The 14,275-nt window shown below is 31.7% G+C and overlaps 1 protein-coding gene across 5 annotated transcripts in view; it reads left to right on the top strand.

The window, feature by feature from the left end:
• The window catches only part of LOC127738002 (sodium-coupled monocarboxylate transporter 1-like), a 78,212-nt gene that overhangs the window by 20,965 nt on the left and 42,972 nt on the right, over window positions 1-14,275 (top strand). The window contains exon 1 of one of the 5 annotated variants that reach the window (XM_052249001.1): window positions 5,628-5,808. The exons of 3 other annotated variants lie outside the window; for them this stretch is intronic. In XM_052249001.1, coding sequence (XP_052104961.1) covers window positions 5,677-5,808 — 132 coding nt within the window. In that variant the 5' untranslated portion in view covers window positions 5,628-5,676. Of the gene's footprint in view, window positions 1-5,627; window positions 5,809-14,275 lie in introns of those variants that run through there. One more of the 5 variants, XM_052249005.1, reaches the window with a different exon arrangement.

Raw genomic sequence — 14,275 nt, 5'->3', positions numbered from 1 at the left:
AAATATATGCTAGAAGTTCGTCATTGATCCGTTAATAGATAACCATTCTGGAACCGACATGTACTTTGGCACTTTATCATAATTCATTTTCGTTAAATCTTTAAATTTTTGGATATCAATACTAGCATTCGTTTTGTGTAAATAAAATGGTGTATATGCACGAGCTTCCGTTGTTCACTAGGATATAGGTTAAGGTGGCACGGTAGTATTTACATTCCGGAATTTAGGTTGCTCTTTTGTGTACCCTACTTAAGTCAATGTATCTGAACAGTGTGATTGATTGGACAAAAAATACAGTATCTACTGAACATACTTTCCCAAACCGAGGGATGAATCAGGTGTAGAAAAATATGAAATAATTTTACATACGGGTGAAAATGAATTTTTGAGAATTTTTTTTAATTTTGTAATCACTGCATGATAAAAGATCTAAAAGCACTTAGTGGCCTTAGGTTTATAAAAACAGCAAAAAAAAGTAAACAGTCATGATACATATTCAAATTCATTTCCAAATATTATAACGAAAGTTCTTCAGTTTACCTTGTATGTAGAATTTTGGGCAGTGTTAGAAAGTGGTGAAAATTCTAAAAAGGCTATCATTATCCCTATGGGCCAGGAAATACTACCGTGCCGCCTTAACTGGGATATATATGATGTTCACTAAATGAATAAAGGTATTTCTTTTACCTATTAAATTTGTAAGTTTGTTAACAAAAAGCTGATTAAGGACAACTAGAATAAGAACAGCCCTTAAATTCCACCCCTGGGAGTGAAAATTGCTGAATCAGCAAATTTTGCCTGATCTGTGGGTAATAATGTCAAAATTTACCTAGAAGGTAGAATTTTATAATTTTAATGTAACTTGCAATATATTTTCAATTATAAATGCTGGCTTTAACTTTTCGCAGTGTTTGACACATGTGCAACCACTGGAATTTGAGACGCGACATATTTTAGTTGCCTGTACGTCCTATAGTTTTCACTGAAATAAATAAAGTGCATAATGTTTGATTTTTTTCCACACAAGTACAGCTATACTAGTTTTCTTCAGGTTTAATTTGTAGTTCTGTGGTAACTTGACACCAGAATGAGCTTTTTAAGGACCAGTAAGTGATTAAGGGGTCCTTACTTATTCAATTAGCCCTCATATTTAGGTGAAATAGAGTTAGCATCATTATCCCTATGGGCCAGGAAATACTACCGTGCCACCTTAACAGTGATACAGTCAGCCATTGGTATTATGAAACACAATTCATTCATTTTGATTTGATAATTATTTTTTGAATTGATGAAAAATCTTTAAAGTTTATCATTTAGATCCTTGAACACTTAAATTTCACTATTTTTGTTACCCCCCTCCCTGATTTTGACAGAGAGTGAAAACAATATTGGGGGAATTAACCATACCTCGTTTAGGTGAATAGTAGCGCAGTAATTTCATTACGATGACGTGCTATTCCGATTAAGCACCTCATATCATGGAGTTTTTGATCATATATACTTGCGTACTCTCCCTTTGACTATTATAGGCAAAACAAGATTTTTGTAAATCTTTATTAACGGCAAAGAAATCATATCAATTATTTTTACGTGCATTTTTGATAGGCAATGGAAATAACTAAACTTTGGTAAAGAAAAATAACGGGATTAAAATTGAAATATACTCACAAAATTTTCTCTTTTACACTGTACTCAAATATTTTTTAATTTGTTTTTACAATATGTTCTTTATGGTTAAAAGTTTAATAGTCATTCCATAGCACATTCGTGTTTAAAAGTCATTCCATAGCACATTCGTGTTTAAAAGTCATTCCATAGCACATTGATATAGTTATATATACCTAAAGGTAAACATTCTAAAGACAGTATTGTCATCACAGGTCAGTTTTCGCTTGATATCTGAAGCCCAAGGAATGAACAATTTTGCTCTTGTAATCTGTCCTGACTGGTATTTCGCCCTCATTTCAAATACACATTCTAGTCTCTATTTCTCAATTCTTGACTGAGATGCCTGTTCATCAATTTAACGAATTTTAATGTAATTAACCGACTGTTGTTCAATGATAAAAGTCCATCGTGACATATACATTTTTTTCCCTTTACTTTTGTCTGTGTTTAAAACTGTGTCAATGTAAACTAACTAACGACAAATACAAGTTGGATTTATTTACGTAACTGATTAAAATTACAGGTAGACGACTAAAGGTAAAAAGCGCAAATGTCCGGTCAATGTACTACAGGTGTATCAAAATCTAAAGCGCAAATGTCCATAGTGTTTGGAGCGCAAATGTCCTATCATGTTACAGGTAAAAAAGCGCAAACTTCCTGTGTCCACCTGAAATAATTCATGGACTTGTCAAAACTATAAACTACTGTGGCGTATTGTTGTACCCATGGTTTGTTTATTATAACATATTTTGTATAAATATTTGATATTTTGTTGTAATAAGCAGTATAAAAAATAACATACGAATAAAAGTTGAAATTAGTGTCTATTTTAAAGGAACATTTAAAGTCCTAAAGATTGGGAAGTAGTAACTATTATAACAGTTTCATTAAAGCATTAAATCCTATAGAAATTTGTATCTCAAGATACTACTATTATATCTTACAGGGATTATAATTTATTTATTTCATTTTTATATTCGAAAATTGTTTACATACAATATATACGTTCATTGCTGGACAACGCAAAGTTTTTAACGTGATTAAGAAATAGGATGACTGAAAGCGAGTCTGTTTGTTTGTTTACTTTTTTCGTAACGAGTACATATACGTTTCATATAATCATGCAAACAACTCGCATTGTTTTTATTCTGCAATTTGATATAACAATAAAGTGTTTAAAATGTTAACACGCCAAACTGTTGTTTATAAAAATCGACGTTGCATTGAGGACCGCGAAGTGGGCACCAATAAACTAAGACATCTACATTATTATAAAAGATAAAAGAGCACGATACGAGCACACGATTTTTACATCGGATGACCGTGAGGGCATTCCGGTGTATTGTTGCCACAGACATTTCTACCCACGTGACTTTCGTTTTTGACTGATAACCGAACGCAAAATAACATTCCTTATCGCTTGTTATATATCAATTTCATCAATAAATATTCATGAAAATAACTTTTACGAACATAGATAAATGATATGAAAATGTTTCGTCGTGAGAATTATATATATATCAATAACAAATCAAGAATACCGAAAATTTGTGTTAACGCATGCGGAAGAATATCTCAAGAACGTTTTTTTGCGGGAAAATATGAATGCCTACTCAAACCCAATCTATTAGAAAAATCGAATTATTACAGAAGAGTGTCCACCATGCACTTGCACTGCACTATTATTAGAATAGTAGAATAGAATGATATACAAATGGATGAACATTATATATACTGATTTGTATCACTACAATATAATAGTTATTACGGTGAGGTTGAATTCCCTGTCATTTATTCATCATCCACGCACGAACTTGTCTCAGAAAAAAATATATCTATGTACCTTAACCTCACTTTCAGGTATAAAGATGTGATTTTTTTTTCTGAGACAAGTGCTTGTGACCATCTACAAGAACTTGCGTTCATCCGATGTTCAGTACTTCAGTACTTTGATTTGTATAGTATTATGCAGCTGTACAATTTATTTTAAACCTTTATTTGTGTAGTTAAATGGTTAATTAGTTGATTGCACGATAATGTGGTCGATCTAAAAATTTACATCTAAAGCATTGTCTTCCATTTCATTTGTCGGAAAATCGCAAATATGTAAGAATTATTATAGTAAATTATTTTTTTTTATTCGAACTTCTTTATAAAAGGTCCACTGGCAAAAACTAACTGAATTAAATCTTTATTAGGTCCTTACCAATGCCTTGATCATGAATGAATTTGGAGGAGTGAATATCCCTTTTCGTTTGCAGTTTCATATTCAAGATGTAAAATGTCCATGGAATAAACACGTATCAATCACTTGTCATCTAAAGTGAGACTATAATTAGAGATAGGTCAATTTAAAACGTATCCAATCATACCAGATACCTAATGGAAACAAACTAAGAACATACAAAAAATTAAAAAATGATTACAAATTAGAATTTTTTTTAATATTAGATTTAGACCGATACATGATGTCTAATTCTATTAGAATAAAATTAAGTCATAGTAATCTAAATATTGAACATTGTAGACACTATAATTACTTCTGGAAAAAAAAATTATGTCCCCTCTGTAAAAATGGGGTTGAAGATGAATATCATTTTGCTTTAAAATGTCAAATTTTAGAAAAAAGTAGGCAAAAACTTTTTCAGGAAGTAGAGAGTATAGTTCCATCTTTCAACAAAATGTCTGATGAGGAAAAAATTACATTTATGTTTACATTTAATGAATATGACATAACTAAAATTATTTTAAGGGGGTTAATGATTTATATGTACTAAGAAATAGAATAGCTGACAAGAAAAACTAATTATGTAATACAAATTTGTGATTATTTTCTATTTTTCATATATATTTGTTTTGTTATATTTTATAACAATAGCATTAAGAATATTGTACTTTTACTTTCAAATTTGCAAAAGTATCACCTCCTCCAAAATCTCTAAATATATGAGATACTTATATAATATGAATGCTGCTTAAATTTAAGTATTGTATGTTTGTAAATATTGTCATGTATGTCTTGGTAACAACCAAGTATTTGGATTTTACACCAATAAAATGATTTGATTTGATTTGATTAGATTTACCAGATACGTTGACGTATACGCATTTGAAGATATACCAAAAACAGTATTTCATATGATACAATTTTTTAAGTCTTTGTTCAAAAACGTTTATCACATGGCTAAAACAATTGAAGACATGTTTTCTTAATTGACGATGGTGTTGTTTTGCGGAAATGGGGGGTTCTATCTTTAACGCAGGTTCGTGAAATAGAACGGATATGGGGCAAGACATTTATAGCACGACGATAATATCAAATCAACCAGTCTAATACATAATACAGACATCCAAAGCATACATGGTCAAGTGTGTAACATAAGCACAAAAATGATTACTACCTGGGTTAGGTCCAATGCTATATATTAAGAGAAGGTTGGAATTCATGTTTAATCTGTTATTTTATACGATCTATTTATTTGCGTAATTACCCCTTTGGCAACTGGGCTATAGAAATATGGTCACTGTTTGTCTTCTTTCGACTGACAGTAAAACCATTGCCAAATTGAGGAGAACCCTTGCAACAACTCTTTGAGGGGTCAGTAGGTGGCCTGTTGCAAGGCTAAGGTTCTGTCCCTATCCAATATACCCTAATTTTCCAGTGTCAGTCCAAATTTTCCGCCCTTCATTCAGAGGTTTGCTGCTTACAAGGAAACTATTAAATCAAGAGTTCGAAGTGGTGAAGTTGAAATCATCCCTTAGAAAATTTAACGGACGCGATCACGAATTGCTATCTGTTTCACAAATAACGATTATTTTTTTTAATCATTTACATTTATTTTCATTCATTTATTTATATTCGTGATAAACGTTTATATCCTTTATTGTCCCTTTTAAATTACGTCAGGCGAAAATCAGAAAGACATATCTTTCGCACTGAAATCGGTATTAACTGTGTTTCCATGCAACAGTGTAAGGGAGGTAAAAGCGTGTAAATTTTACACGCGAATGACCCGAAGTTATATAAGAGAAAAAATTACGGTTAGTGAACACGGTGTTTACATAACGTTGAAGAGGTCAGATGCAACTAAGAACCATTCAGAATTCAGAATAGTAATTTTGGAGAAAGTTTCAGCCAAGGTAAGCACCACTATCATAGATAAAAAAATATTTATAAAGAAACGGTAAATTAGCAAAACGAATAGAAACATGAATATGTGATTCGATCAAATCTTGACTATTTCATATTTTATGCAGTATTCCTAGTTTTGTCATTAATTTTTATAAATATTTTTTCGATCTTTTGTAAATGCAACTTTTCAAGTCTTTCGTTAAACAAGTAATTTTTCTCCATTTAGTTTGTTTTTGAAAATTTCTGGGGCTAATACGTACAACAGAGCCATTATAGGTGGCACGGTAGTATTTCCTGGCCCATAAGGGATAATGATAGCCTTTTTAGGATTTTCACCACTTTCTAGCACTGCGAAAAATTCTACATACACAGCTAACTGAAGTACTTTCATTATACTAATCAGAAATAAATTTGAATATGTATCATGACCGTTTACTTTTTTTGCTATTTTTATAAACCTAAGGCCACTAGTGCTTTTAGGTCTTTTATCATGCAGTGAATACAAAATTTAAAAAAATTCTCAAAAATTCATTTTCACCTGTATGTAAAATTATTTCATATTTTTCTACACCTGATTCATCCCTCAGTTTGGGAAAGTATGTTCAGTTGATACTGTATTTTTAGTCCAATCACACTGTTCAGATACATTGATCTAAGTAGGGTACACAAAAGAGCAACCTAAATTCTGGAATGCAAATACTACCGTGCTACCTTAACCAAGACATTACAAACTTGAAATCAGTCATGACACCTATGATGCATAGACTTCTTACTAGGAAACATATTACAATAAAGAATACTAGTCTTCACTTATTTCTTACCAAAAAAAAATTAAAAAGTATACCCCTACCCCAGCTGGCAGATTTTCACTTTTTTTTCAACTGAACATTTTAACTTAAGGAGTGAACAAAACCCAAATATATGTTGTTTCAAGTCAACACAGAAGTAAACCATGGTGATTCAGTAGGAATTATTGGATTGCCAACTCTATTTATAGTTAATCTGACTGAAAGAAACAGTTTAAGCACCAAATCATGAAAAATGATATTAAAGTCCATTCCACATTTTACAGCATGCCTTACATTCCTTTAAGCTTTTCCAAATTATGAAGGCAATATAACAAGACTCTTTAGATGGCAGTTAACTATTATTCAAAGATCTTTTTGACAATACATGTACTAGAATATATCTTTAAGTTGGCTCATTGTCTATTTCTCATGTATGCATTCAGTTAAATTATGTCCCCTTACATAATCAATTTAGCTTTATTGTGCTTTTCAGGGTAAGAAAATCAAATAAATTATTGACATTTGCATGGAAAATGAATAAACTATTTAATCTTGCTGATATACAATCATAATCACATTCTTTGTCCAAAAAATTGTCTTGTCAATGTAAAGAAACCCCTAATGCTATCTCTATTTCAGCTAAATATGAGGGCTAAATGAATAAGTAAGGACCCCTTAACCACTTACTAGTTCCAAAAAAGCTCTTTACTGGTGTCATGTTACCACAGAACTACAAATTAAACCTGAAGAAAACTAGTATAGCTGTACTTGTGTGGAAAAAAATAAAAAATTATGCACTTTATTTGTTACGGTGAAAATTATAGGACTTACAGGCAACTAAAATATGTCGCGTCTCAAATTCCAGTTGTTGCACAAGTGTCAGACACTGCGAAAAGTTAAAACGAAACTTTATAATTAAAAATGTATTGCAAGTTACTTAAAAATAAAGAAATTTTACTTTCTAGGTAAATTTTAACATTATTACCCACAGATCAGGCAAAATTTGCTGAATCTGCAGTTTTCACTCCCAGGGGTGAAATTTACGGGCTGTTTTTATTCTAATTGCCCTTAATCAACTTTTTATTGATAAACTTACAAATTGCATAGGTAACAAAAATACCTTTATTGATTTTGTGTAAACATATATATCCCAGTTAAGGTGGCACGGTAGTATTTCCTGGCCCATAAGGGATAATGATAGCCTTTTTAGGATTTTCACCACTTTCTAGCACTGCGAAAAATTCTACATACACAGCTAACTGAAGTACTTTCATTATACTAATCAGAAATAAATTTGAATATGTATCATGACCGTTTACTTTTTTTGCTATTTTTATAAACCTAAGGCCACTAGTGCTTTTAGGTCTTTTATCATGCAGTGAATACAAAATTTAAAAAAATTCTCAAAAATTCATTTTCACCTGTATGTAAAATTATTTCATATTTTTCTACACCTGATTCATCCCTCAGTTTGGGAAAGTATGTTCAGTTGATACTGTATTTTTAGTCCAATCACACTGTTCAGATACATTGATCTAAGTAGGGTACACAAAAGAGCAACCTAAATTCTGGAATGCAAATACTACCGTGCTACCTATATAAGCATGACATTACTTCTATATAGACACTTACTAGAAACAAAGGGTCTTGTAAAGCACACACCAAAAGTCCATATGGAATCAAGAGCAAAGGACTGCTGTGGAGATCCCGAAAAAGGGATAGTGTGTTACTAGGAAAAGGGGAATAGGGGGTTGGGGAGGGGGGGGGGGGGGGGGGGGGGGCGAAGAATCGCCAGTCAGGTAAATTTGCACCGAATTAAAAAGCCGTAAATTGCTTTGGCTTGAAAAATGTACATATGCACACCTTAACTATAGAGTTTCCCGAAAGAAACAAAACCTTCTGTTAGAAAAGATAGCGCCTTTATATTGTATTGAATGTTACATGTATGGATATTGTATAATCTAAATACTAATTTATTGATTGATGTTTGCTTAACGTCCAGTGGAAAACATTTCATGCATGTTCAGGACGATAATAATTTAATACACAACAAGTACAATGGGTAGGTCCAGCGATACGGGATCGACCTTGAAATTTGGAATGCTAACATAAAAATGATGATATATTGGAAAGGGACGGAAATGTAGCCTTGCAACGGTCCACCTACGAACCCCTCAAATAGTTGTTGCAATGGTTATAAACGTGCAGAGAGCGTTGCACCTTCTCTATACAAGGCATCGGATTCAACGTCTCCTGTCTGACCTGACCAGACTGCTAGTTAACACATTCCGCACCGTGCACAGGGGAACTGCAAATGCATATACCTTATTAGATTGCACGTAGTTATCCAGTTTTATAAGGAATTGGAAAAAAATATATGCTAGAAGTTCGTCATTGATCCGTTAATAGATAACCATTCTGGAACCGACATGTACTTTGGCACTTTATCATAATTCATTTTCGTTAAATCTTTAAATTTTTGGATATCAATACTAGCATTCGTTTTGTGTAAATAAAATGGTGTATATGCACGAGCTTCCGTTGTTCACTAGGATATAGGTTAAGGTGGCACGGTAGTATTTACATTCCGGAATTTAGGTTGCTCTTTTGTGTACCCTACTTAAGTCAATGTATCTGAACAGTGTGATTGATTGGACAAAAAATACAGTATCTACTGAACATACTTTCCCAAACCGAGGGATGAATCAGGTGTAGAAAAATATGAAATAATTTTACATACGGGTGAAAATGAATTTTTGAGAATTTTTTTTAATTTTGTAATCACTGCATGATAAAAGACCTAAAAGCACTTAGTGGCCTTAGGTTTATAAAAACAGCAAAAAAAAGTAAACAGTCATGATACATATTCAAATTCATTTCTAAATATTATAACGAAAGTTCTTCAGTTTACCTTGTATGTAGAATTTTGGGCAGTGTTAGAAAGTGGTGAAAATTCTAAAAAGGCTATCATTATCCCTATGGGCCAGGAAATACTACCGTGCCGCCTTAACTGGGATATATATGATGTTCACTAAATTAATAAAGGTATTTCTTTTACCTATTAAATTTGTAAGTTTGTTAACAAAAAGCTGATTAAGGACAACTAGAATAAGAACAGCCCTTAAATTCCACCCCTGGGAGTGAAAATTGCTGATTCAGCAAATTTTGCCTGATCTGTGGGTAATAATGTCAAAATTTACCTAGAAGGTAGAATTTTATAATTTTAATGTAACTTGCAATATATTTTCAATTATAAATGCTGGCTTTAACTTTTCGCAGTGTTTGACACATGTGCAACCACTGGAATTTGAGACGCGACATATTTTAGTTGCCTGTACGTCCTATAGTTTTCACTGAAATAAATAAAGTGCATAATGTTTGATTTTTTTCCACACAAGTACAGCTATACTAGTTTTCTTCAGGTTTAATTTGTAGTTCTGTGGTAACTTGACACCAGAATGAGCTTTTTAAGGACCAGTAAGTGATTAAGGGGTCCTTACTTATTCAATTAGCCCTCATATTTAGGTGAAATAGAGTTAGCATCATTATCCCTATGGGCCAGGAAATACTACCGTGCCACCTTAACAGTGATACAGTCAGCCATTGGTATTATGAAACACAATTCATTCATTTTGATTTGATAATTATTTTTTGAATTGATGAAAAATCTTTAAAGTTTATCATTTAGATCCTTGAACACTTAAATTTCACTATTTTTGTTACCCCCCTCCCTGATTTTGACAGAGAGTGAAAACAATATTGGGGGAATTAACCATACCTCATTTAGGTGAATAGTAGCGCAGTAATTTCATTACGATGACGTGCTATTCCGATTAAGCACCTCATATCATGGAGTTTTTGATCATATATACTTGCGTACTCTCCCTTTGACTATTATAGGCAAAACAAGATTTTTGTAAATCTTTATTAACGGCAAAGAAATCATATCAATTATTTTTACGTGCATTTTTGATAGGCAATGGAAATAACTAAACTTTGGTAAAGAAAAATAACGGGATTAAAATTGAAATATACTCACAAAATTTTCTCTTTTACACTGTACTCAAATATTTTTTAATTTGTTTTTACAATATGTTCTTTATGGTTAAAAGTTTAATAGTCATTCCATAGCACATTCGTGTTTAAAAGTCATTCCATAGCACATTCGTGTTTAAAAGTCATTCCATAGCACATTGATATAGTTATATATACCTAAAGGTAAACATTCTAAAGACAGTATTGTCATCACAGGTCAGTTTTCGCTTGATATCTGAAGCCCAAGGAATGAACAATTTTGCTCTTGTAATCTGTCCTGACTGGTATTTCGCCCTCATTTCAAATACACATTCTAGTCTCTATTTCTCAATTCTTGACTGAGATGCCTGTTCATCAATTTAACGAATTTTAATGTAATTAACCGACTGTTGTTCAATGATAAAAGTCCATCGTGACATATACATTTTTTTCCCTTTACTTTTGTCTGTGTTTAAAACTGTGTCAATGTAAACTAACTAACGACAAATACAAGTTGGATTTATTTACGTAACTGATTAAAATTACAGGTAGACGACTAAAGGTAAAAAGCGCAAATGTCCGGTCAATGTACTACAGGTGTATCAAAATCTAAAGCGCAAATGTCCATAGTGTTTGGAGCGCAAATGTCCTATCATGTTACAGGTAAAAAAGCGCAAACTTCCTGTGTCCACCTGAAATAATTCATGGACTTGTCAAAACTATAAACTACTGTGGCGTATTGTTGTACCCATGGTTTGTTTATTATAACATATTTTGTATAAATATTTGATATTTTGTTGTAATAAGCAGTATAAAAAATAACATACGAATAAAAGTTGAAATTAGTGTCTATTTTAAAGGAACATTTAAAGTCCTAAAGATTGGGAAGTAGTAACTATTATAACAGTTTCATTAAAGCATTAAATCCTATAGAAATTTGTATCTCAAGATACTACTATTATATCTTACAGGGATTATAATTTATTTATTTCATTTTTATATTCGAAAATTGTTTACATACAATATATACGTTCATTGCTGGACAACGCAAAGTTTTTAACGTGATTTAGAAATAGGATGACTGAAAGCGAGTCTGTTTGTTTGTTTACTTGTTTCGTAACGAGTACATATACGTTTCATATAATCATGCAAACAACTCGCATTGTTTTTATTTTGCAATTTGATATAACAATAAAGTGTTTAAAATGTTAACACGCCAAACTGTTGTTTATAAAAATCGACGTTGCATTGAGGACCGCGAAGTGGGCACCAATAAACTAAGACATCTACATTATTATAAAAGATAAAAGAGCACGATACGAGCACACGATTTTTACATCGGATGACCGTGAGGGCATTCCGGTGTATTGTTGCCACAGACATTTCTACCCACGTGACTTTCGTTTTTGACTGATAACCGAACGCAAAATAACATTCCTTATCGCTTGTTATATATCAATTTCATCAATAAATATTCATGAAAATAACTTTTACGAACATAGATAAATGATATGAAAATGTTTCGTCGTGAGAATTATATATATATCAATAACAAATCAAGAATACCGAAAATTTGTGTTAACGCATGCGGAAGAATATCTCAAGAACGTTTTTTTGCGGGAAAATATGAATGCCTACTCAAACCCAATCTATTAGAAAAATCGAATTATTACAGAAGAGTGTCCACCATGCACTTGCACTGCACTATTATTAGAATAGTAGAATAGAATGATATACAAATGGATGAACATTATATATACTGATTTGTATCACTACAATATAATAGTTATTACGGTGAGGTTGAATTCCCTGTCATTTATTCATCATCCACGCACGAACTTGTCTCAGAAAAAAATATATCTATGTACCTTAACCTCACTTTCAGGTATAAAGATGTGATTTTTTTTTCTGAGACTAGTGCTTGTGACCATCTACAAGAACTTGCGTTCATCCGATGTTCAGTACTTCAGTACTTTGATTTGTATAGTATTATGCAGCTGTACAATTTATTTTAAACCTTTATTTGTGTAGTTAAATGGTTAATTAGTTGATTGCACGATAATGTGGTCGATCTAAAAATTTACATCTAAAGCATTGTCTTCCATTTCATTTGTCGGAAAATCGGCAAATATGTAAGAATTATTATAGTAAATTATTTTTTTTTATTCGAACTTCTTTATAAAAGGTCCACTGGCAAAAACTAACTGAATTAAATCTTTATTAGGTCCTTACCAATGCCTTGGTCATGAATGAATTTGGAAGAGTGTATATCCCTTTTCGTTTGCAGTTTCATATTCAAGATGTAAAATGTCCATGGAATAAACACGTATCAATCACTTGTCATCTGAAGTGAGACTATAATTAGAGATAGGTCAATTTAAAACGTATCCAATCATACCAGATACCTAATGGAAACAAACTAAGAACATACAAAAAATTAAAAAATGATTACAAATTAGAATTTTTTTTAATATTAGATTTAGACCGATACATGATGTCTAATTCTATTAGAATAAAATTAAGTAATAGTAATCTAAATATTGAACATTGTAGACACTATAATTACTTCTGGAAAAAACATTATGTCCCCTCTGTAAAAATGGGGTTGAAGATGAATATCATTTTGCTTTAAAATGTCAAATTTTAGAAAAAAGTAGGCAAAAACTTTTTCAGGAAGTAGAGAGTATAGTTCCATCTTTCAACAAAATGTCTGATGAGGAAAAAATTACATTTATGTTTACATTTAATGAATATGACATAACTAAAATTATTTTAAGGGGGTTAATGATTTATATGTACTAAGAAATAGAATAGCTGACAAGAAAAACTAATTATGTAATACAAATTTGTGATTATTTTCTATTTTTCATATATATTTGTTTTGTTATATTTTATAACAATAGCATTAAGAATATTGTACTTTTACTTTCAAATTTGCAAAAGTATCACCTCCTCCAAAATCTCTAAATATATGAGATACTTATATAATATGAATGCTGCTTAAATTTAAGTATTGTATGTTTGTAAATATTGTCATGTATGTCTTGGTAACAACCAAGTATTTGGATTTTACACCAATAAAATGATTTGATTTGATTTGATTAGATTTACCAGATACGTTGACGTATACGCATTTGAAGATATACCAAAAACAGTATTTCATATGATACAATTTTTTAAGTCTTTGTTCAAAAACGTTTATCACATGGCTAAAACAATTGAAGACATGTTTTCTTAATTGACGATGGTGTTGTTTTGCGGAAATGGGGGGTTCTATCTTTAACGCAGGTTCGTGAAATAGAACGGATATGGGGCAAGACATTTATAGCACGACGATAATATCAAATCAACCAGTCTAATACATAATACAGACATCCAAAGCATACATGGTCAAGTGTGTAACATAAGCACAAAAATGATTACTACCTGGGTTAGGTCCAATGCTATATATTAAGAGAAGGTTGGAATTCATGTTTAATCTGTTATTTTATACGATCTATTTATTTGCGTAATTACCCCTTTGGCAACTGGGCTATAGAAATATGGTCTTTCGACTGACAGTAAAACCATTGCCAAATTGAGGAGAACCCTTGCAACAACTCTTTGAGGGGTCAGTAGGTGGCCTGTTGCAAGGCTAAGGTTCTGTCCCTATCCAATATACCCTAATTTTCCA

This window comes from Mytilus californianus, unplaced genomic scaffold (genome assembly GCF_021869535.1).
Source record: "Mytilus californianus isolate M0D057914Y unplaced genomic scaffold, xbMytCali1.0.p SCAF_4, whole genome shotgun sequence".
In the NCBI taxonomy this organism is placed as follows: domain Eukaryota; kingdom Metazoa; phylum Mollusca; class Bivalvia; order Mytilida; family Mytilidae; genus Mytilus; species Mytilus californianus.
Note: the sequence above shows the minus strand (reverse complement) of the source record. Positions and strands in the feature narration are given on the sequence as shown.